The sequence below is a fragment of the Grammomys surdaster genome, unplaced genomic scaffold (genome assembly GCF_004785775.1).
Source record: "Grammomys surdaster isolate TR1022 unplaced genomic scaffold, NIH_TR_1.0 98, whole genome shotgun sequence".
In the NCBI taxonomy this organism is placed as follows: domain Eukaryota; kingdom Metazoa; phylum Chordata; class Mammalia; order Rodentia; family Muridae; genus Grammomys; species Grammomys surdaster.
In genome coordinates, this window is record NW_021604577.1 from 11,524,760 (window position 1) to 11,548,105 (window position 23,346).

At 34.7% G+C, this 23,346-nt stretch overlaps 1 protein-coding gene across 1 annotated transcript in view; it reads right to left on the minus strand.

Moving 5' to 3' along the window:
- Window positions 1–23,346, minus strand: part of Mipol1 (mirror-image polydactyly 1) — a 240,412-nt gene that overhangs the window by 158,522 nt on the left and 58,544 nt on the right. The window contains exons 2-4 of the mRNA XM_028782398.1: window positions 6,304–6,509; window positions 3,727–3,853; window positions 2,403–2,508 (exon numbers count right to left, since the gene is read on the minus strand). Coding sequence (XP_028638231.1) covers window positions 2,403–2,508; window positions 3,727–3,853; window positions 6,304–6,437 — 367 coding nt within the window. The 5' untranslated portion in view covers window positions 6,438–6,509. The remainder of the gene's footprint in view (window positions 1–2,402; window positions 2,509–3,726; window positions 3,854–6,303; window positions 6,510–23,346) is intronic.

Below are 23,346 nucleotides of genomic sequence, written 5' to 3' on the forward strand. Positions count from 1 at the left end.
ACATCTGACTTTTACAGGATCTGAACTTGGAATCATTTAAAGACCAAGACAATTTATCTTTCATTCAACATATGTGTATAAAATGGACTCTTTTAACAAAATCATATCTTTTACTTAATTTAGAGATAGGAAGGACTTTGCATAGCATTAAATATTGCTCAGGAAATCCTTAATTACTACAACACATCTCAGAGCATGAATGTACCATAATTTATTTACAAAAACCCTCATTAGATTTTTTTATGCTTATAGTCAGAACTAACACAATAATAACATTCTTATAAATTTTTATATTTAATCTACCCCAAGAAAATATCTACTAGAAGGGGATATTTGTCACATATTAACAAATTTTAAACCTACAAATATTTTTGCATCATATTTGCAGTTTCTAACATTTAGTTTCATGTTCATCCATTATTTACTTTATGTGGAATCTGTTTTGTAAACATTAATACTTTGTTTAGAAACATTAAAAGACACATGTGTATTCATCTTACACTTCACCAAATACATATTTTTAAATAAGAAATGTGAAGTGAAGTAACAAACAAACACTTACATGGATCATAGGTTCTTCTGAGTTACAAGAAATGAAGCGTCACTGACATGTACTCAGCCCCACAGTGCTTCTCTTTCTATTACTGTGCTGACGTCACTGCTTTTACTTTCTAGTGGTCTGCTTTGGAACGCACTTCATAATACTAGGTAGACTATGAGTTCATCAAAATTTTGTATCCACTTAGAAATGATGAAAATTTCAAGAACACACAAAGGACAAACGTTTTTGAGTTTGAAATCAGTGAAAGATCCTCCCTGTTTCCTTTTTATCTCCTTATTCCATTGCTATGTTTCAGAGAAACTATCCGGCCCTGTTGTTTTCATCAGGTAGGTGAAAGTAAGACAATTAAAACTTTCTATACATAGTAAAACAATATTCTGTTGTGAATGAAAAATATATGACTAATAAGAACAATTAAATTTTTCCACGTTTGCACGTATTATTCAATTTGTTCCACCATGAATTCTTAAATAAATAACAATGAATAAATATTTGAACTACATGCTGAACTGTATTATTCAAAAGTTAAATTGTAAATAATACTGCTCAATGAGTCTCTTCAAGAAAGAGACTAGTTAGCTATATTGAATCATTACTGTCATAATGGCCCCAAATATATTCAATTATTTCTGTACTACATATAAAATATTTAAAAACAAAATCTATTTATTACAGTACTGGCTTTGCAATTATATATAAGTATATACATATATATGTAATTTTTTAAAGTCAGGAAACTTCCCAATAGGTTTAGAACTTCTACTTGTTATTATTCACTTTTAATATATTATCAATTTTCCTTAAAACATATTCTTATATTTTCCTATCACAAAGAAACAAAAATGTATGGTTATTTGACACTAATAGAAAAGTAGCCATCCAGTATCCAACTAGATTACTTATTTATGGTCATCTTAATTACATTATCACAATGGTATTTATTTAGAATTACTGTCCACTGTAATTTGAAGATAAACTGTATTAGCCCTCCCCAATTCTTTTCTATATGTAACCAAGTTAAGAATTTAAAATATTATGACCTGAATTTAGTCAATAAATGATTTTATAAAATACAAATTGTTAATCACATAATCTCTAAAATACTTCTACATACTTATCTAACATTTTAAAATTCTTACTTTTCTTAACAAAAAATAGTGCAAGAAAAAAAAAAGGTTACAATGGATTACATAGTTGGAAATCCCAGACTTCAGAATCCAGTGACCGACCACATCCCTAACACACAAATATGTTTTAAAATTTTCTCCTTGCAAAGACCTGTGTATGAGTAAGATAGCTTCCAAAATGTAAGGCAGTCATATACGAGATTAAACTGCCTCAACCTTTCTCTTTAATCTCAGGGAAACACTATCTCTGTCATCATCTGCATCGCCAGATATTAACCTATTAACTGCATGAAACAGTTTTTGTAATCAAATGTAGGTTTCCATTGGTAAGGAACATAGGACTACCTTAATACAAAGGAGAAGTACTTCCTCTCAGAACTAAAACAGTAAGTGGTATTTGAACTGCTGGTTGAAAGGCAGAGACACTGGTAATCAAGATTTCCCCTTGTTTGTTCAGGCCCTTCCAACAAAACAAACAACCTTTTTGTGATTGGATTGACATGGTGTTAACAATGCATTTAATGCCCAAATCAGTGTGAATACAGGTAAAGCCTCACTAATACCAGTACCAGGATGTTAAAGCCACCTATTTTCTAAGCAGCCAAAAGGGGAAAAAAGCTTCTCCTCCCTTGGCAAACAAGGCAATGAGCTGGTATCCACCAGTACACATCACACAATCACCTTCGAGCTTAACGCGAACACTTTGCCACTACCTGCAGTCCTTTCCGCAATGTCGGCCTCCGCTGCTTTCTCCTGGAGTTCCAACTTCAACTTCAATTTTCTCTTTTCTTTGTCTTCTTTAGCTAGTTTTTCTTGAAGCTAAAATATATTAGAAAAAAAATGTTCTTATCTAGTAAATGCCTTCCATATATAATTAATCCTAAAGTAGGATTTTATTGTTCTTAAATCCTTATGTAGTATTTAACTGCTTAAATACACTGATTCTAGAGGGCAAAATTAAGGTTGCAATACACTCTCTGTAATGACTACCTGAAACTGTAGAAAATGGAAAATACCAATCCACATGCATATGTATATGTGCATACAGACATAAGACAGAAGCAACACTATCCCTAAAAGTACTTGCTACAAGAAGACATTTCATTCATTCCTTTGCCTTAAAGCAAAGGATTCTGAAGGACTCTACTGACCCTAAAGTAATAGGCAGTAGGATTATGCTTCTCTTAGTCATTCTAATATTTTGAAACAAAATTAAGATTATAATCTTAATATCTGATATAAATCTGACTGTGAATACTGTCTCATCACATGCCATTTGAATTGGCACTGTCACTGATTTAAATATGGTATGTAATATTGCTAAATCAAAGTATAGAAAATATATCATGCTCAAACAGAATGTTTCCTTTTACTTTTTTCCATTCTTCCCTACACTTTTGTCATTTGTCTTGTTTCGCTTGAGAAACAACATTCGGGCTTCAGTCTGATTATATCAAACAACAAAATTAGTATGATCAGAAAACCGTATAGAAATTTTAACAGAACCCATAAAAAGTGAACATTGTTTAATAAAATTATTTACAGACCAGGGGAATTTGGGTTAGTGCCAGAGGAAAATAAACATTACATGTACACTGAGCTGGATGCATGCAATAGTAGAACAGGATACAAGCCACATAGCACCGTTTGCACCTTTGATGCTTGATTACATATATTACTGATATGAAAGCATGCATAGATACTAAAAATAAATAAAAATAAACAGAATAGCATGAAATTGGCTGATAATGTAGCCCACATTCCACAACGGTGAAATCAAATGAAATATGAGTATTGTTAATAACATAAATTGCCAGCAAAGCTTTATGAAAATGGGTGATATGACAGAAAACCAAAAAAGCTTATTTTCATAGCCAATCACCTAACTGAATCATACCTGGATGACAACCAACACAAATCTACCACTGAAGAATTAAAACACAAAGTAAAACTGAATCCTAATGAACAACAGAGAAAACTAGAACTGTCAACAGTTAAAACACTGTTTACAGAAATTAGACTTCTACATTTCTATACCTTTTTATTGCTTGCTCTGAGAATTTCCAGTTCTTTTTGAAGATATGCTACTGATGCCTCTTTATTTAAGTCTGGGATAGCTTGATGAGAAATCACAGATTCATAATTCGTTCCACATTCCATAACACTGTAAATAAAGAGGACTTTTAAATAATTAATATACATGATTCCATACAGGATATATATTTCTTATTAACAATAAATAAGAAAAGGTATTAAAGTTTAAACTTTGATGTAGTTAAAGTATGATGACTACAAAACAATAAATATATCAACTTACCAACAGGAAAACTGAGTTGTGGAAACACACAGTGATCCCAAAGAGACTCTGGTTCAGTCTGATTAGGTCTGGTTCAGCACACTTGACAAGAGTTCAGATTAGAAGCTATAAATATTTTGATTTGTAGTTCCGTTTGGAATCAATTTATATATATATGTGTGTGTGTGTGTGTTTGTATTCTATAATTTATATACATAAATTTATATATATGTATGTATGTATATATATATATTCACATATGTGTGTGTGTGTGTGTGTGTTTTACGAAAAAGGAAACAACCTTTTCCCTAATTCTACGAAAAGAGTATCTTAGTCACCTTTTCATTATTAACTGAAAGACATTAAAATTAATATCTATTCCCCAAAGAGTTAATAGTAAATACATTCCATAAGAACCTGAAGAGACCATATCCAGAGGTTAGGCAAGGTCCCCAGTTGGGAGATGGGGCCACCCATTCATCTCTGAATTCTTAGCCAGAAAGGCTCCTGTCTAAAGGAAATACAGGGAAAAAGGGTGGAGCAGAGACTGAAGGAAAGGTCATTCAAAGACTGCCCCACCTGGGGATCCATCCCATATGCAGACACCAAACCCAGACACTATTGCAGATGCCAAGAAGTGCTCGCTGACAGGAGCCTGTTACAGCTGTCTCCTGAGAGGTTCTGCCAAAGCATGACCAATACAGATGCAGATACTTGCAGCCAACCACTGGACTGAGCACAGGGACCACAATGGAGGAGTTAGAGAAAGAAATGAAGGAGCTGAAGGGGTTTGACACTCCATAGGAAAAGCAACAATATCAAACAACCAGACCCCCCAGAGCTCCCAGGGACTAAACCACCAACCAAAGAGTACACATGGAGGGACCCATGGCTCTAGCTGCATATGTAGCAAAGGATGGCAGTCTGGCATCAATGGGAGGAGAGGCCCTTTGTCCTGGGAAGGCTGGATTCTGCAGTGTAGGGAAATGCCAGGGCAGGGAGGCAGAGGGGGAGCACCCTCATAGAAGCAAGGGGAGGGGGAGGGGAGAAGGAGGTTCCTGAGGGGATAGCATTTGAAATGTAAATACATAAAGTATTCAATAAAATAAATATATATTTGGATTACATGTGGTCACCATAAAAGAAAAGAAAGAATGATAAACTGCTGGGGGAAAAAACTACAGCTGACAACAATATCAACCTGTAAGCAGGTAGTATAAAGAAGAAAGGAGAAAAAGATGGGCTGTTTCTGATGCTACAGTGTTACGTGAGCACTGATGGGTGTGTTACTTAAGCTGGTCTTTGGCACTGAGTCCTGGGACAGACGGTGAGTGTAGGGCTCTCATGCTCTTACACTGAATTATACCGCAGAGCTCATGGCAGGAACACAGGCTCTACCATTGATGTTTCTTATATGATTATAAACATGTCTATCCATTCTCCCATCATCCTTGCCTCTATACCCTAAAATTTACTCCCAATTGTACTTCAGTTGACACTAAGCCAGAAAAACACCAATACAGTTATTGATTTTACTATGTATTGATATCAATGAATACATCTGAACAATTTTGAACAAATCAGCAAACCCACAAAACTTTTAAAGTAAAACTCTAAAAAATACAAAAATCAGAATTATGTTGTCATTTAAAAATCTCATGTTATCTTTACTGCACATGGTTAATTATCAAAGTAGCATAGTCTCACTCATAATAAACACAAGTGTCATAGACTCAAATTTCTTCACAGAGGATGACTTAAAGGCACAGAATGTAGAATAATAAGAAAGGGAAAAAGTAGATAGAATACAAGTTCACTCTAAAAATATTCAAATCACCCAAAACGGAGAACATGTCGATGGAAAAATAAACACCTCTGAGCAGGTTTGACCTTTGGTGAATAATATATCATTTATATCAGTTTCGCAAGTATCCTTATATAATAAAAATCATAGAAAATAATATTGAATAAGAATCAAATCTCATTGCTTTCTTTAAACCCATTTTGTGCTTTCTCTCAGCTATCTAGATACATCATATCAATATCATGGAAGAAATTGAAACCCTTACCGAGACCTGAAATTGGTCTTTATTAAATTAATTATTTTATTTCTTTATATCCCAACTGTTGCTCCACCTCCTAGTCCCCCCTCTCAGAGTTCTTCCCCCATACTCCTCCCCTTCACACTGAAATTGTTTTCAAGTCTCTAACACATTAAAGTTATCTGACACCAAAATGAAGAAGAGGGAAAATGTATTAAGGAAAGAGTACTGTTCCAATTCTTACTTTTTAAATTAAATACCAAAACCAACACACACCTACACTTTGCAGATAGACCTTCATCTGGACAAGGACCGATGACCTGAAAATTGCTGGATTTTCTTCCTGGTAGTTCAAGGTCCTCAGATGGGACTTCATTGCCTAATTCGTGCATGTTCTGCTCAGAATTCATAGTCAGCTGCTCAGCTACTGGTAGGCTCTCACTTCCCCCGAGGTCTCTTGTGCAAGGCAAATATGGCTATATCTGCATGAAGCAAATGACACATGATATATAAAAGGACATAGACATACAGGAAAAGTGTTGAGTCAAATGACCATTCTTATGAAAACACACTCATGGACTTTAACATAGTTACTAGTGTCACTCTGAAAATTGGGTATGTGCAATGCAGCGTTTGTCATCCCATGTTCCTGAGCAGAAGGCATTTAGATCAGTGGTTCTCAACCTTCCTAAAGCTGTGACCCTTTATACAGTTCCTCATGTTGTGGTGAACCCCAACCATAAACTTATTTCATTGTTAATTCATAGTTATAATTTTGTTACAGTTATGAATTATAATGTAAATATCTGGTATGCAGGGTAGCTGATATGCAACCTCCATGAAAAGATCATTCAACCCCTGAAAGTTGAGAACCATTGATTGGAGGAATAGCTTACAAGTCGGGCTACACACTTGCGACCTGAGTTTCTAAAACTTGGCAGAGAAGGCCACACCTGTGCTAACTGACAAAGCCTATGGAAGTGAGATCAGCTGCTATGTTTTACATTGCCTAAGTGATTACAGTTGATGTTGAGGACCATCAATTTAAACATACATTATTCTCAAAATAGCAAATATAAAAATATGATGATAGTGAATCAATACTGTGCAATGGAACTGATTCAGCCTGGAGGAAAAATTTCACTTAATAAGTGTATGATGCCGTACAAGATATTTAACATATCATTTCCTGTCTATAAAATGTAAATAAAAAATATCACTGGCTTAAAAGAGTGCCTGACATACCAGTAAAGATGATTTATTTCAGTAGACATTATCATAATATTAAAATAAATGTAATAATTTTAACCTCAATGTCATCAAAAAAATCTACTGTGTATGCCTACCTAATTATACCACAAAAATTATTTAAGTTGTATACACTAAGCAATATTTATTTTAAAGAGATAAAATATATTTCATGGCAGAATAAAATTTGTGAGAAAAGCATTATCACTAAAATTAAAACGCTGATTGCAACGTGTACTTTATTAACTCCAGAAGAAATAATTCTTCACCTTTAAAAAGTAGCCTTGGCATTAAGTCTAACACCTCTCTGGATATTTTAACTTTGCATAGTGAGCTTATGAATTTAAAGAATGCAGCTCTACTGAGATTTGATGGTGTAGATACTGCTGATAAAATATCCATGGCTGGAGGTCAGTATTTCTATTTTGATCAAGCTTCAAGAATGGCATATATAGCTTGATCCTGCTAGCCCCTTTGTCCTGGAAATATTTTTTTCCTGCTGATCTTGTTAAAACTTGTCTTTAACAACATCAACATGTTGGCAGCCAAAATACATAGCCTGAAACTAAAATTGGACCCCCAGATAGAGTTATTAAATTAATAGGCTGGCAAGCCAAGGACAGGTAAGATTCTGCATAGAGCCTTACCACCCTAAGACAGAAATGCATTGCCTTTGATAATGGATATTCCACGACGGGCAAGAAAGGCATTCTTGTCAGAACAACCTAAGACAGGCTCACTCTTGCTATGAAACAAAAAAGGGGGAAATGTGGAGAGCTTTTGGGGGTGCTTGGCAGGAATTTGACATGGGCCAAAGACAAGGATATGGGCTGCTCGGCAGGAATCTGACATTAGGCTAGAGCAAAGAAGTAATTTCAGGCAGGGATCTAAATATTAGGCTAGAACAAGGAAGTAGGCTTCAGACATGAAAGTAACTTTGGGCTAGGACAGGGAAGTAGGCTCAGATATTTTGGTCATCCTGAAAAGCCCTTAGAAACATTGATCATGGGAGTGTTCATGGAACTTTGCTTATTGCCTTACTTGCTCTTTGACTACTTATGTTTATTGTCTTGCTTGTTCTTTGACTATTTGCATCTATTGTATTTCTAGTTCCTCAACCTAGAACTGACCTTAATACTTGCATATAATTAAAATGGCATAGAAGCAAAAAGGAGGAGAGGGGATGGGTTAGGGAGTTTCTAGGGAGGGGAAATGGGGGAAGGGGATGATATCTTAAATGTAAATAAATAAAATAGAAAAAAAAAGAAAAAGAAAAGAAGCCTTGGTGATGAGCTTGGAAATCTACAAACATAAAATCCTTTTGAGACAAAAAAGTAATATTAATATAGAGGCAAACTACGATACAAAAGTAACTTTCATAAAACTTCATTCTATGTTTTGTTTGTATTAAGTATAGATAATAAAAATAAGAACAGATATTATTCATATTGGTAAATGTAAGATACATAAGAAATTAGTAGCTTTGGTAAGTCGTTTTCGTTCTCTTTGTTGAAGACACGAATTGGAAGAAAGAAGCATTGTATCGTAACTACATATTGTGAAGTAACTGACATTTCAACATAATATTATGGGGCTGGAGAGATGGCTAAGCGGTTAAGAGCACTGACTGCTCTTCCAGAGGTCCTGAGTTCAAATCCCAGCAACCACATGGTGGCTCACAACCATCCGTAATGAGATTGGATGCCCTATTCTGGCGTGTCCGAAGATAGCAACAGTGTACTCATAAATAAAATAATAAATAAATCTTAAAAAAAGAAATGAGATGTTCAACATAATATTATACGAAAATATTATATTTAAAGATTTTCAATTAATTTTAGAGATCTGAAAACTCTCTCATTGTTAGCTTTATGGAAAACACCATTCTGTTTTCCTGAGATAACTGACATAAGAATGGAACCCTCAAACACTAAATGAGAAATTTTAGGGGCATAAAGCAGACAGTCTATCATAAGTAGGTCATGCTTTATAACATAAATATATATCTCTATAAGTAACTCAAAAAAGATCATTATATAAATAATAAAAATTGCCTTCAAAGACATTTCATTAAAAACCTTTAGTCTTATGCTGTCCTGTTTATGAGGAGCAAAGACTCCTCATGAAAGAGGCAGGATAGGCTGTGAACACTGAGGTTATAAAAGCCCCCACATTCATATGACAACAACAGTTCTACTGTGTTAGATTTTGAAGACTCTGACCCTTTAAGAACAATTATACTATTATCTACAACTTGGTCCAGTTATCTAATGTATGCATTTCTAGACCTACTTCAGCATCTTTCTCCATCCAGTGTTCTACTCTTAGTGTTCTGCTTTTGTTGTTCTGGTTTTATTTGTGCTTCTCTTCAACCCTATCTGATAGCTATGCTGCTATTTGTTTACTAAACTTATAACTTTTCTGCTAATTTAATCTGGCAGATTATAAGACTCCTTGAATTCTTTGAGAATCACCAGTGAGTATTTCACTGTGACCATCCTCCTTTCCGAACTTCTAGAGGAGACAGAGAAGCTTCCAAATAAGATGGTATCTGGTTTCCTCCCAGATCTTAGTAGTGATATCTGGAGTAATAGTAAAATAAATGCACACATTTCTGACACTTCTTTTTAAATTTATTTTATGTTTATGGGCATTTTGCCTGACGTGTGTCTGTGTATGACGTATGGCAAGTGCATCACTGTGTGCCTAGAGTACATGAAGGTCAGAAGAGGGCACTGGACTCACCACAACTAGAGTTAGAGCTGTGAGTCACCATGTGGGTGCTGAACTAGAACACTGATCCTCTGGAAGAGCAGCCATTGTTAACTGCTGAGACATCACTCTAGTCCCAGTTTCTGAAACCTCTTCATTTTAATTCCAAAATGTTTTAAAGTATTAGTTTAGAGGTCATAGCAGGAGGATTTCTAGATAGTGAATTTCAGGCCAGCCTAACGCCACAGTAAGACCCTGTACTAACAATATCACCCTCCCAAAAAAAAAAAAAACCCTAAAAGTTAATATTTGAAACATTTAATATATAAGAAACCCATACTGTGTGGTTTAGCTCTATATCTAATTTTGTTCAGTCATAAAACCTTTTAGATTCCTAATTTGAACTGTTCATCTGACATTTGGAACCTGCTCTGTAAATCAAACTATCTATACTCTTTTATTGAGAATTTAATTTTACTTCAGAGTAAACAAGGCTGATTTATAAAATCTTTCTGCTTGCCTGCCTGCATTTTATTTTTTTAACAAATCATTTTTGAGAAATGCTACTTTACCAAATTAGTGCTAAATATTGGAAAGGCTTTCAAATGTTCTTCTTCAGTACATTTTCCTGTACAAGTATTCAATCATTATATAAAAAATTCATCTTTTAAATTCTATTACTTATTCAGTATTTTGATATTCGTTTGTGGAAACCAGAGTATGATATACTCTGTGTCAGAGTCCTGAGAACAAATATGAGTGATGAGCAGAAACCTCTATTACAGAGTCTAGCACAATTATTATTTAAAAATCGATTTAATGATTTGAATATTTGAATGTAAGAGGGTCCAGGCAAGAGATATACAACTGATTATATGTGACATATGCATACTCAAAATGTATATTCCGGGAAGCCTTTACAAAGATATTTGCTCCAAAAGTATAAAAGCAAGATTATGCAAATAAATGAGCTGCCAAACAGTTAGTTCAGAGATCAAAAAGTTGACAAATGGCAAGAATAACACCTTAAGAAAACTAATCTTCAGGGATCATTGTAGAAGATGGGGCAGAAAATTTTGAAGAGCCAGAGGAATAGGGAGTTCACTGTGAAGCTGCATCTCCTGGAAATGTCAGAAGCTAGACCAATCAAGTCTCACCTCACCAACCTGAATGTCTAAACATGGAATGAACTGCTAATGTAGGAGAAATCCTACAAAAAGAACTACAGGCAAATAAGGAATAGTCTTCCCTGATGAAGATCACAGTAATGGCTAGCCAAGACCAAATGGTCAGTCCTGTAAACATACACAAGTAATGTTAAGCAGACTGAGTAGTTTGAATTTATGTATTCTGGAATATGCATACATATATCAACAAGAGAGCAGAGGAATACACTGAAGAATTTAGAGGAAGCAAAAGGGGAAATGTTGTGACTATCATAATTTCTCTCTATATATGTATTACATATACGACAACATATTACTATACAGTATGATCACATATGACATATATTCTCATATATGTTGCTTACTCCTGTATATATCTATATATTCATGTATATGAGATCAGAGAAATAAGAGCCAGAAGTGTCACGTGCCTATAATCCTAGCACGTTAGAGCGGAGACCGGAGAACTGTCACAGGTCAAGGCCAGCCTTGTCTTACCAAGCGCTAGCCCAGCCGAAGCTACAAAGTTCGACCCTGTTTTTAAAAGGCTCCTAAATAATATAATTTATTTTACTAATATTTCAAAGGATTTTAGTTACTAAAATCATGGAGGAAATGATCCTTGACTTGGGGGGTGTCCAATAAGCAAGAACTTTAACAAACCAGGTATTTCTTATGTTATATTTGAGTGAAAACTTCTAAAATGAGAAGCAGGGCAGAGATCAAGATGTGGCTAATCAAGAAAAAAGGAGTGAAATGGACTGCTGGTAAAGACAACGGGAGAAGAGGCAACCAAAGCTAAGGATGCTAAAAGGTCACTGTGGAAGGCACCAAGGTCACCGAGAAATGACAGGAAACAAAGAGAAGAAATGGGAAACAAACGTAAATCTCTTTGAAGGCTACAAAAGCATGCTGAAACATAAAATTAAAAAGAAAACATAATTGGTGATCAGTAAAACGCCTTTCTCTATTTTTTCATTTTAAAACTAAGTTGTCTTATAAAACAGTTAACACAAACAAACAAACAAGCAAACAAGCAAACAGAAGCTACCCTGTTAGCCCTCCACCTGCACGCCTCTGTCCCTCTCTGTCAGTCTACTACTGTTCAAACTCTATGCCCATACATATTGTCTTTCCTGAAACACTTGAGAGTACATTTCAGGCATGAACTTAGACATTTTGGTAGCTAAGGATGTAATCTACTATTTCAAATATATCTTTGAATTTTGTTATTACTATCTAATGCTACCACTGTTGTGCTAACTCACACTACAACTATCTGGAATACTTTGGATAGCTACTACCAGGTGTTTCTCTAAATGCCATGCACTGCTACTGCCGATGGAAGTGTGTGCATCTGGATCCCCTGAGGAGAACCGATGCTCGCCTTTTGAAATCAATACTTATTGTAGGGTAGCTACAATATATTGGAGGGTAGCTACAATATAAACTTCGAAGACCTTGTCTCTCTATAGTGGGCTTAGGCACCATTTCAAGAAATGATTTTTACAATAGAAATAATTCATATATTAATCGTGGAAATATCAGGATCGCAGACAGGTTCAGTGTCAATGTGTTTAAACTATAGATTCCTTAACCCAGAAAATAAACCAAATTATGATATCATTTTCTTATTTAGAAAAGAAAGCTCTGACGTTCTCTTTGGGTTAATTTCTCCACACAATTATACAAAAATGTATAGTATCTAATGCTGCCCCCCAAAATCATAATTCACACCCCAATCTAAGAATTATTTTGTGACTATCACAGAAGTGATAGGGTGGCTAGATTCAAATAGGATTCTCAGAAGCTGGGAAAGTCTCTTCTGCCTGGCTTTGTAAATAGTTTGTGACAACTGGTATCTGTGTAAATGGATTTGATGGTCCCCTCGGGGGTCAATATTGTTTACAGAGCTGTTTCCTCAGAGTGGTTGAACTAGAATCATCCCTAGGGATCCTACCAGGTTACTAAGAATAGCAATGACCCAGTCACCTGAGAGCTCAAGAATAGAAAGAGACAAGCAGATAGAAGGAATATTGGCAAAAATACATTAGAATAAATGAAACACTGTCTCTTTTAAAAGTTTCTTTTCTTTTTGAGACTATAGTTACATCATTTCTCCCTTCCCCTTCTTCCCTTCAAACTCTGCCCTATACTCCTTCTTGATCTGTATTAAATTTATGATCTCTTTTTTCATTACTTGATTGTGTGTGTGTGTGAGTGTGTGTGTGTGAGTGTGTGTGTGTACACATAAATATTCATAAATATAACCCACTCAGTCTATATAAAATAAAACTTAGAATTCATACCTAAAAATAACGGTATCAGGCAAGTTGTTACTCTGCTTCTGACACCCGCTAGCAATTTATAAGCACTTCTTTAAATTCTGATTTGAGAGGAAAAGAGGAAGTAGAAATAATTACATTTAGCAACTGATTCTATAAATATAAAAATAAACCCTGTTGCTTATTGTTTTTCATTCCTATACTATCTCCAGCTATTAGATTATAAACGAGATATAATGAAAGACTGACCACAGTGTTTCACATTTTAAACAGAGTCTTTAAAGATGAACACTAGCTTCAAAATACCAGAAGACTAATATGAGTTAGAGGCTCCTGATGACATCTGCTACTTTTAAGGAATTTAAAAGTATGTGGAGATATATATATATGCATGGATATGTCTATCTGTACAAACACTATTTATTTCAGTTAGTATGCATTTCCAATGCTCTGTCTCCTTTTCTTCAGGAGTGAAAAAACAGCATCCAACATAGATGCTTACTACATGTGTTTCCCCTGACACACACAAAAGAGAAAGGAAAGAAAACATCAAAAATATTGCAGTAATTCCACATACTGAGGGTTATAAGAGAAAGCTTACTTTTAAAGCTTTCTTAAGTATAATTAGTACACACTGATAGATTGTGAGTTTCCAAGCAGAAGCATAATTTGTTCAGATGGTTCTGAAAACAGACTGAGGTTTAAATTCTAATGCCATGGCCTACTGTGTGACCTGTAACAAATATAATTACTGATTAACTTGTTTGTTCTTCTCACTGAATAGGTTAGGCCGAGGTGAGTAGGACAACTCAGTCAACAAAGTTCTTGTTATATAAGCATGAGAACCTGAGTTCAAATCTCTAGAACCCATATAAAGGCTGGCCATGATGGCATATAATTGTGTCCCTAGTATTAGCCAGGTAAAGACAGGAGTATCTGAGAACACAGTGACCAGCCAGTCTCGCCAAAACAGTAAGCTCTAGGTTTGATGAGAGCCTGTCTCAAAAAATACGATAGAAATCAACAGAAAAACATACCACCATCAACCTCTAGTGTTCACATGCACACTTATAAGTGAGCACATACATATACACAGACAAATAGGAATGAATGAATGAATGAATGAATGAACAAACAAATGGCAGTTTAACCTTGAATTCATAATCCTACTGGCCTGGCTTTTCCCACTAACTTTCAGGTATGTACCACATGTCTGGCTATTAACAAATTAACTTCCATTAACTTCCCTAGCAGTAAAGTTGAAAACATATCCCCCTCAAAAAGTCCTTAGGATCGGTAAATTATAGATGCTTCTTGGAAAAGTGTTAACACAGAACATATACTCAATAAATACTAATTGTTTCTTTTAAATCTTCTCTGTGAAGTTACATTGTCTATTTTTACTTCCAAATCTTCCCATCTTTTGGTGAAATGAGTACAAACTTGACATCAAATTCAAACTTGAAATTCTACTTTATTTTAATTATTTTTTCTTAAGTATTAAGAATTAAAGCAAAAATTATATTTATTGTCACAATATTAATTCAATTGAAAATTTCCCAGCTTGTTCTGTGTTCTGACTGTTATTCTAACATAGGACATTTTTATATGTACATTTATTTTCTTCTTCAGGAAATGTTATCAACTATGTAAAAAAAATCAGATACATTAATTCATACAGCATTCTCTTAATAGAACACCTATATAAAACATAGACAATTAGTAAAAATTATCTAATTTAATGAGTTGCAAACAGAGAGTAACTGCTTAAGGGGGTTAATTTTAAAAATATTCAGTATTTCAGCATTTTCAGAGAAAATTTTAAAATTAATACATTTTTAAATTTAAAAGCACATAGATAAAGAAAGTCCCTGAAAGAAACGGCAATCTTATATGAAGGACATTGTTTATATATTTCTGCAAATTCAATGTAGTGATAGGAACAAAGTAAATTTTTAAAATTTAATTACCACAAGCGAAGAGGGAGGCAGGGACCTGGGAGAGAAAGGGGATTGGGGGTGGGGGGAAGGACATGATCAGGTATTGGGTACAGAAAAGGACGAAGCCCTGAGGGCTAACAGAAAGAATGGAAACAGGCAACTTAGGGAGGTAGGAGGTTGGGGGAACCCTCCAGAATGTATCAGAGACCTGGGAGGTAAGAGACTCTCAGGACTCAAAGGGAGAAACCTCAGATGAAATGCCCGTCAGTAGGGAGAGGGAATATAGAGCCCACCTCCAGCAGGAAGACAGGGCATCGAGAGAGAGAGAGGTTGCCATCCCACAGTCAAAACTCTGACCCAGAATTGTTCCTGTCTGAAAGAACTGCAGGGAAGGAAATGGAGAGAAGCCTGAGGAAAGACGATCCAGTGACAGGCCCAAAGTGGGATCCTCCTCAAGGGGAGGCTCCAAGACCTGACACTTACTGAGGCTGTGGAGCGCCCACAAAATGGGACCTGACCACACTCTGGAAGACCCAACAAGCAGCTGAAAGAGTCAGATGCAGATATTTGCACCCAACCAATGGACAAAGCTGCTGACCCCTGTGGTTGAATTAGGGAAAGGTTGGAAGAAGCTGAGGAGGAGGAGGATGACTCTGTAGGAAGACCAGCAGTTTTAACTAACCTGGACCCCTGAGATCTCTCAGATACCAGATCACCAACCAGGCAGCATACACCAGCTGATATGAGGCCCCCAACACATATACAGCAGAGGACTGCTGGGTCTGGGTTCACTCAGAGAAGTGCACATAACCCTCAAGAAACTGGAGGCCTCAGGGAGTTTAGAGGTCTGGTGGGGTGGGGGTTGAGGGTGAAGATATCCTCGTGGAGACAGGAGGGGGGAGGAGGTATTGTATGCTCACACTGACTTTATACATGGTACCATATACTCACACTAACTTTATACATGGGTTCTGTATGCTCACACTGACTTTATATATGGGTACTGTATGCACACACTGACTTTATGTGGGTATTGTACGCTCACACTGACTTTATACATAGGTATTTTATGCTCACACTGACTTTATACATGGGTGCTGCATGCTCACACTGACTTTATACATAGTTATTGTATACTCACACTGACTTTATATGTGGCCGCTGCATGCACACACTGACTTTATACATAGTTATTGTATACTCACACTGACTTTATATGTGGCCGCTGCATGCTCACACTGACTTTATACATAGTTATTGTACACTCATACTGACCTTATACTGGGTGCTATATGCTCACACTGACTTTCTTTGAGATCGGGCTCCAACAGTCACGACTTAGGCATTGTTATGATTTTCAGCAATTTGTTTACACATTTATTGCCCTTTGTGTAAGCTTTCAAAAACTGTCTATATATTTTTTAGGTTATTCCCATACATATATACAGCAAAAATAAAATTATACAGTCATCTTTTTGTCTGTATTTCAATTTCATCATCAAGTTAATAACAAACTTGCTGTGGTTAAACACATCATAGAAAAAGAATTACATAGGCGTGTCCTCTAATCTTTATGGTCTTACATAAGACCCATCTGCAGACCCATTATAGCCCCATATGCAGATACTTAATATAAACTCTACTATCCTCATCCCCTTAAAATACATACTAAAAGAAAGTAAACATGTTAGATTATTATTTCATTGAAATGAATCAGTGAAAGAAAATAATGACTTTTAAAAGCATCTCAAAGATACGCAGATATCACATAAGCAGTAAAAATGTGTACTTGTTGAATATGGTAGCATCCCTGGTAATCACAACACTCAAGATTCTGAAGCAGGGTGACTGTAAATTTGATGACAGCCTGTACTCCAGGTTCAAGACAAGATCCATTGATATAATTCAGTCACAGTTTGTGTAGCAAAACTCCCAAACATCCTATTCAAAAAAATTCGAAAGAATGGGTATGAATTTGGGGTTAGCCTGGGCTTCAACAAACAAAAAAGAAGAAGAAAAGAGAGAAAAAGAAAATTATAAAAAATACTGACTAAAACTTACTAAGCATGAAGATGCTGCCAGATGTTAAACAGGATTTAAAGGTAAATAAAAAGTATGCATGTTTTCAGGGGATGTGGCAAAGATTTGGGGAGACAAACAACAGAGTAAAAGTTATGAAGAGATAGGCAAAAGGTTGGTGACAATACTGTTGAAGCCAGAACTACCCAAAAGGCACTCATATCATTTAAAATGCTCAGTAATCACATAAACAAGAAACTGCTACAATATTCAATATAAAATCATTTTGAGATATCTTACATCTTACATTCTTTTTATAGTATATTGACAGCACATCTCCCTCAAGCGTACAGATACAGCCATGTGATTCTGAAAGCTTTCTGAAAGTTTGAAGTCCCCCACCCCAAGCCTACAATATTGCCAATAGTATTCACTTGGATACTAGAATTAGTATCAGAACAAATGCATCCTTTGAGCTCATCCTGGATAAGTAAACACATCAAAAAGAAGTGCTGAGGTGATTTATCTCTGATTATGACAATCCAATGATTTGGATTCAAAGCACCCCTGGCTATTCATAGAAGTAACTTTACTGGAATTTTCTTATTTTACTATGTAAGAGCAACTTCAAGTGGCAATCCTGCACTGTTTTTTTTTTTATAAACTTTATGTATTGACAAATTGAAATGCTCATAAACACAACAATATTTAGTCTACAGAAGAGTTCAGATTTATAATCAAGAACTATTTACAATATATATTCATAAAATTCTATCCCAAAACTTAAGATTTTTATTTTTAATGTTTTTTTGATGTAGTGAATGAACAGACTAAAATAATGTAATCCATCTCCTAAAGCTTAAAATACTTATGTTAGAAATAAAGCTTTGTAAAACTCATACCATCCTAATTAAAATACTACAAATATTCTTTAAGTTGAAGTAACTATTAAAACTATCCCGACAATTGATAAAATAGTACAACAGTAAGTTTTATTCTTTTATTTTCCTTGTCATGAGCTATCTGTAATTTATAATATATTCCAAAGATTTTCAGGCTTTCTCAACTTTTCTAAGAATAATTCATATAATATAACTAAAAACATGAACAAACTCAGTAAATTTTCAGCTTTTACAACAAGTAAATAAGTTTAATCATATTTTGTCTTTAGCTGAATGGATAGCTATTACAAACTCAAATTTTGATAGCATTCATTAGAGCAAAACCTCTTAGAAGTATAAAGAGAAAACCAGATTTTCTTTCTAGGTCCTTTTCATTTTGTTTAAGAATATCTTTAGAATCAGAAATAAAACAGAAGAACCACCACTCAGACACCAATCGAGAATCACTGACATAAAACGCTAGTTCTAATGGATGGATGATTGTGTTTGGTCTTTTGAAACTTTGAAGTATAGGTAAGTCTTGATCACACAAATTAATAAATCCTAAAGCTGGAGTTAACAATAACCATTACACCCAAATTCTGCAGCTTAGCCCAGGCAATTTTTCAAAAGGTCAGGTTGTGAACTGGAGAAGATCAGGGAGGTCCACCGCATAGCTTTGTTGCCAGGCATCTCTCGTCTGGATTGTTGCAGGCGTTTATTAGTATTCGTCAGCAGACTCAACAAAGCAAACAAGAAATTCAAGCACGAATAATAAAGTGAAATGCCGCTATATAACCCTTTGTCATTCGGCAAATATGGGACTTTTTAGCTACATTGTTCCTAAACCTGGGTTACTACTTTAATTTTTCTCCACAGTGCGGACTGAATGAGTATGCATGTGTGTTAAATGCGCAGCTCCCCTGACAACTGCAGGACTGCCATTTAATCTGTTGGTAGATGGACCATTTCCTGTGGGAACCCTGGCTATGATTTCCAGATCCACCAAATAAATCTCAGATTAAGATTCCAAATGAAACCTGCCTTTGGCAGATAAAAAATGTCAAGATGGATATAAACAGTAAAATTATAAATTATCTAGGTGTTGCATGACAAACTAATGTTCAATTTTTTTTGTTGACATCTACCCAGATATCAAAACTATATGAGACATTCATCAAATGTCACACTTTCATAATACTGGAGGCATCATTAAAACTGTTTGACTAAGGACCTCAAAGTGTTTAAGCAGTAGCTCTAAAGTATATTTGTGCAAAGTAGAAGAATAAATTTACATATCAGCAGCAGCTCATAAGGGATGGGTAAATATTCTGTTTATCTCTTATTATAATTCAGGTTACTTTAAATACAAGGTTTTAGGAAATCACTATACTCTATATGGCATTATTATATAATTTTCTATGCAAATGATGTATTTTATTCAAATTTCCCATCATTAGTCAGAAAAACAAAAACAAATTAGAATCTACAGTGGTAGGAGGGCTATTTCACTAATGACTAGTGACTACTGCACTAGTACCTGGCTAGTGACATGCAAGTACCATTAGCCGGTTAGAGTTGACATTTTAAACTTTTCAAAGCATTGGATCCTTGAGTCATTAAGATTTAAAAAAAGAAGAAAAGAAAAGGAAAAAGAAAGAAAAGCCTCAGACTCAGAAAGGTAAATTTGTTTTTGATAATGTGTTCATTTCAAATGACCTGGGGAGGAGCACAGACTTTTAAAAAGGTAAGAAAAGGTTAATGTAGACCATTTTAGAAGCAAATGGCAATTAAAATGCACACTGAGTCCCTGATGCTCAGCTCTTAAAAACCTCAGTAGCTCTAGAACGGCTTCTACAGTGACCTTTTTGGGGTTGAAATGGAGTCTTTGCTTGTCTAACCGAGGCTAATATAACCCTGTCCTAATCTTAAAGTCCGTATTAGTTGATTATAAAATATAAACAAGTGGAGGTTTCTGAGGGGTAGATCGCACTAACAAACTTATCTTTCTGACTTCCAACTCTTAAAAACAATTAACCAAAAGTTCTTGTTGCTTCAAAGTTGTGTAATACTTGGTTTTAAGAAAGCATTTTAAATAAACTATTTAAAATAGATTTTTTTTCAAATTGTAATTTTCATTAAACTGGGAAAAATATAGAAGACTTATTCTCCATTTCCAACCTTAACCTAAGTATGAAACCTTAAGGATTATATTTACATCCTGTTTTCCTTATCAAAAAAGATTGTATTATAAGAAAATTAAATCCTAAATTAACACTAACTACCCTAATATTCTAAAAACTGACGCTAATATACACTTTTTAAAATTCTTTAAGGGCAGTTGAGAAAATTAATTTAAAAAAATATCTATCTTATGTTTACCTTGTTTGTTTTGTTCCACTAACAATATTCAAAACAATGAACAAAGCTAGTTATATTAGCCTACTGAGTTAGATAATTTCAGAACACAACAAATTAACAGTCACAACGGGAAAAAAGGACTTAATTTACAGTTTTAAAAATGTCAAATCACAAAACTTATACATGGTTTTTCTAGGCACCAAACATATTTTATCAATATGAAATGGGTGATTTTCATTTTTAGTCATTAGTAATTTTCAAGTATTGAAAATTTATGTTTGAAAACTAGAACAAACCAAAATCTAAATATGAAAGGTAAAATATTATTCTTTAAAAATTATTCTTTCTTTCACATCTAATCAATATACTGTTTAGATTTTATCAAGAGTTATCAATTTCATCTAAAAGATACAGGCTAACTTAGGGTAGCACTGGATTCTGAATACAGAGTCTCACACCCACTGAGCACATGGGCTGCATCACATCTTACAATGTTTGATTCAATCACACACACAAACACACACACACTCACACAACCTACTCAGCCAACTTCAACATTTTGAGGCCTGATGTTTATTTTTTTTCATATTATCCTAACAAAACAGACTGAAAAATAGTATCTGAAATTCTCCCCAAAATAAAGTCCTACATTAGAAACCAAGGCAACGAAAGTTGGAATATTTTGGTAACTCCTTCAAAACTTTCCCTCCTACTAGATATTTATGCATAACTAACCACACTGAGCACATGTACATTGTACTACACAGCTTTGTCACCCAAGTGCAATCCAGAGAAAGTCTCCCAAGGGCCTTCAACCCCGGACGTCAGCCCTGCCAAGCCAGTTCTGTATTCTACCAGGATAACTCAACAACTAACCTTAGCATCGGTATATATAATGTACACTAATTTCCTCAATCAAAATGACAGTGCACATTTAGAACAGTATATTAATGACTCTAAGAACACAGTATTGTTTTCAAAGTCATGAATTCTAATTTATTAAAATTAAAGAACCAAGAATAACATAATGATGGCTTGAGTTATAAGCACTGTGGGAGTATTCTGAAATAGCATGCAACAGCCAGAAATAGATGAGAATTTTCAGTGAAGAAAACAGAGTACTATCTAAAGAAATTGAAGCAACATCTTTCAAGCTCAAGCAGTATTTTCATGGTCTACAACTAAACTTGACGGAGTGTCCACACTTCAACGCAGACGCTTAAGGGGCGGGGAGTTAGGCTGATCTGGCAGGAGGAATTAAGGGAGGAAAAAAGATGATCAAAATGTATTGTACGTAATTCTCGAGAATAATAAAAATATTTTAAAAGTAAAAGAAAAAGAAAGGCATTAAGTTCTCCAAGGAGAGAATTATATCAGACAGAAGTGTAGGAAAGGAGAGCCTATGAAAAGACGCATGTACCATTTCCATCTTTATTCAGAGGGATGGTTATTCCTGTAAGCTCAAAGACCAAAAGTGTACTAAGAATTCCATATGAACAATTATAACCTCAACTGGTTTAAAATGTTTTTTAAATCTTGAGAAAAGAAGGAAGACAGGGAGATATTGAGAGAGGGAGACAGACATTTCTATTCTCTCAGAAGCTCCCCTTATCGAGAATTTAGGGTAGGTTTATGGATTATTATCAACATTCCACAGTGGCCAGCTTGTCTGTAGTGAAAGGGACTGTGCATATGCGGAAACCGGAGGTACATGGGAACACTGTGACGTTCTCTCAGAGTTGGTGTCATCTTAAAAGAAAGAAATGAAAGCTAATAAAAATAACTGCCAAGAGATATTTTTTAAAAGAACCTACTATAAAGTCAGCTATTCTGACTGCTATTCTATACTATAATGTTTTGAATCATAATGTAAATATCTGATATTCATGATATCTGATATGCAACCACTGTGACGGGTTCATTTGACCCCCCAAAGGGATTGCAAGCTACAGGTTGAGAATCACTGTTCTCAGAGGAGAGTCAGGCAGTCAGTCCTTGTTGGTCACCTGCCACAGTCTTCCCAACCTCCATCTGATGTTCCAGATGCTCATCTATAGATGCTACTAGCACTCTGTTAGGTCAAGACATATGAAGCTAAATAGTAAATTTAATTACACTACAGCCCTGTTCTTTATACAACTCCTTTAAAGCATGCATAAAATCATAAAATACAATTTTAAATTTGTACTTGCAGAAGGGAATAGGCATTTAAGCCTGTGTGCCAATGGTACTGGTCTAAAGGTTTTTATTTGCAATCAGAATTTCAATAGATATAAAAGGCATTTTAGACTTAGTTATTACTGATTCTGTATTCTATACACTATATTCTCTCTATATAAATATATATTCATATATTCTATATGAATTTTTGTGTTTGCATTTTATATACTTCTTTGAAAAATCAAGTTTCTAATGGCATACTGAACACTAAATACAAATATAAAATTATTAAACTAATAATCATATATATTGTTTATAATATTTTTGAATTTTTAATAAATTGATTATTCGCAGATATAAGGAATAACATTTTATTTAAAGGTTTCATAAAATATGTCAGCAATCCTTTATTTTGTTTCTAGCATCTCTAACCATGTTCATCACTTAAGTGAAAATTATATCTATCATATACATAACACATATGTTAAATAACCATTAAATAACGTCATTTTTAGTTTTGGAAATTGATATTCCAAATTTGACATCC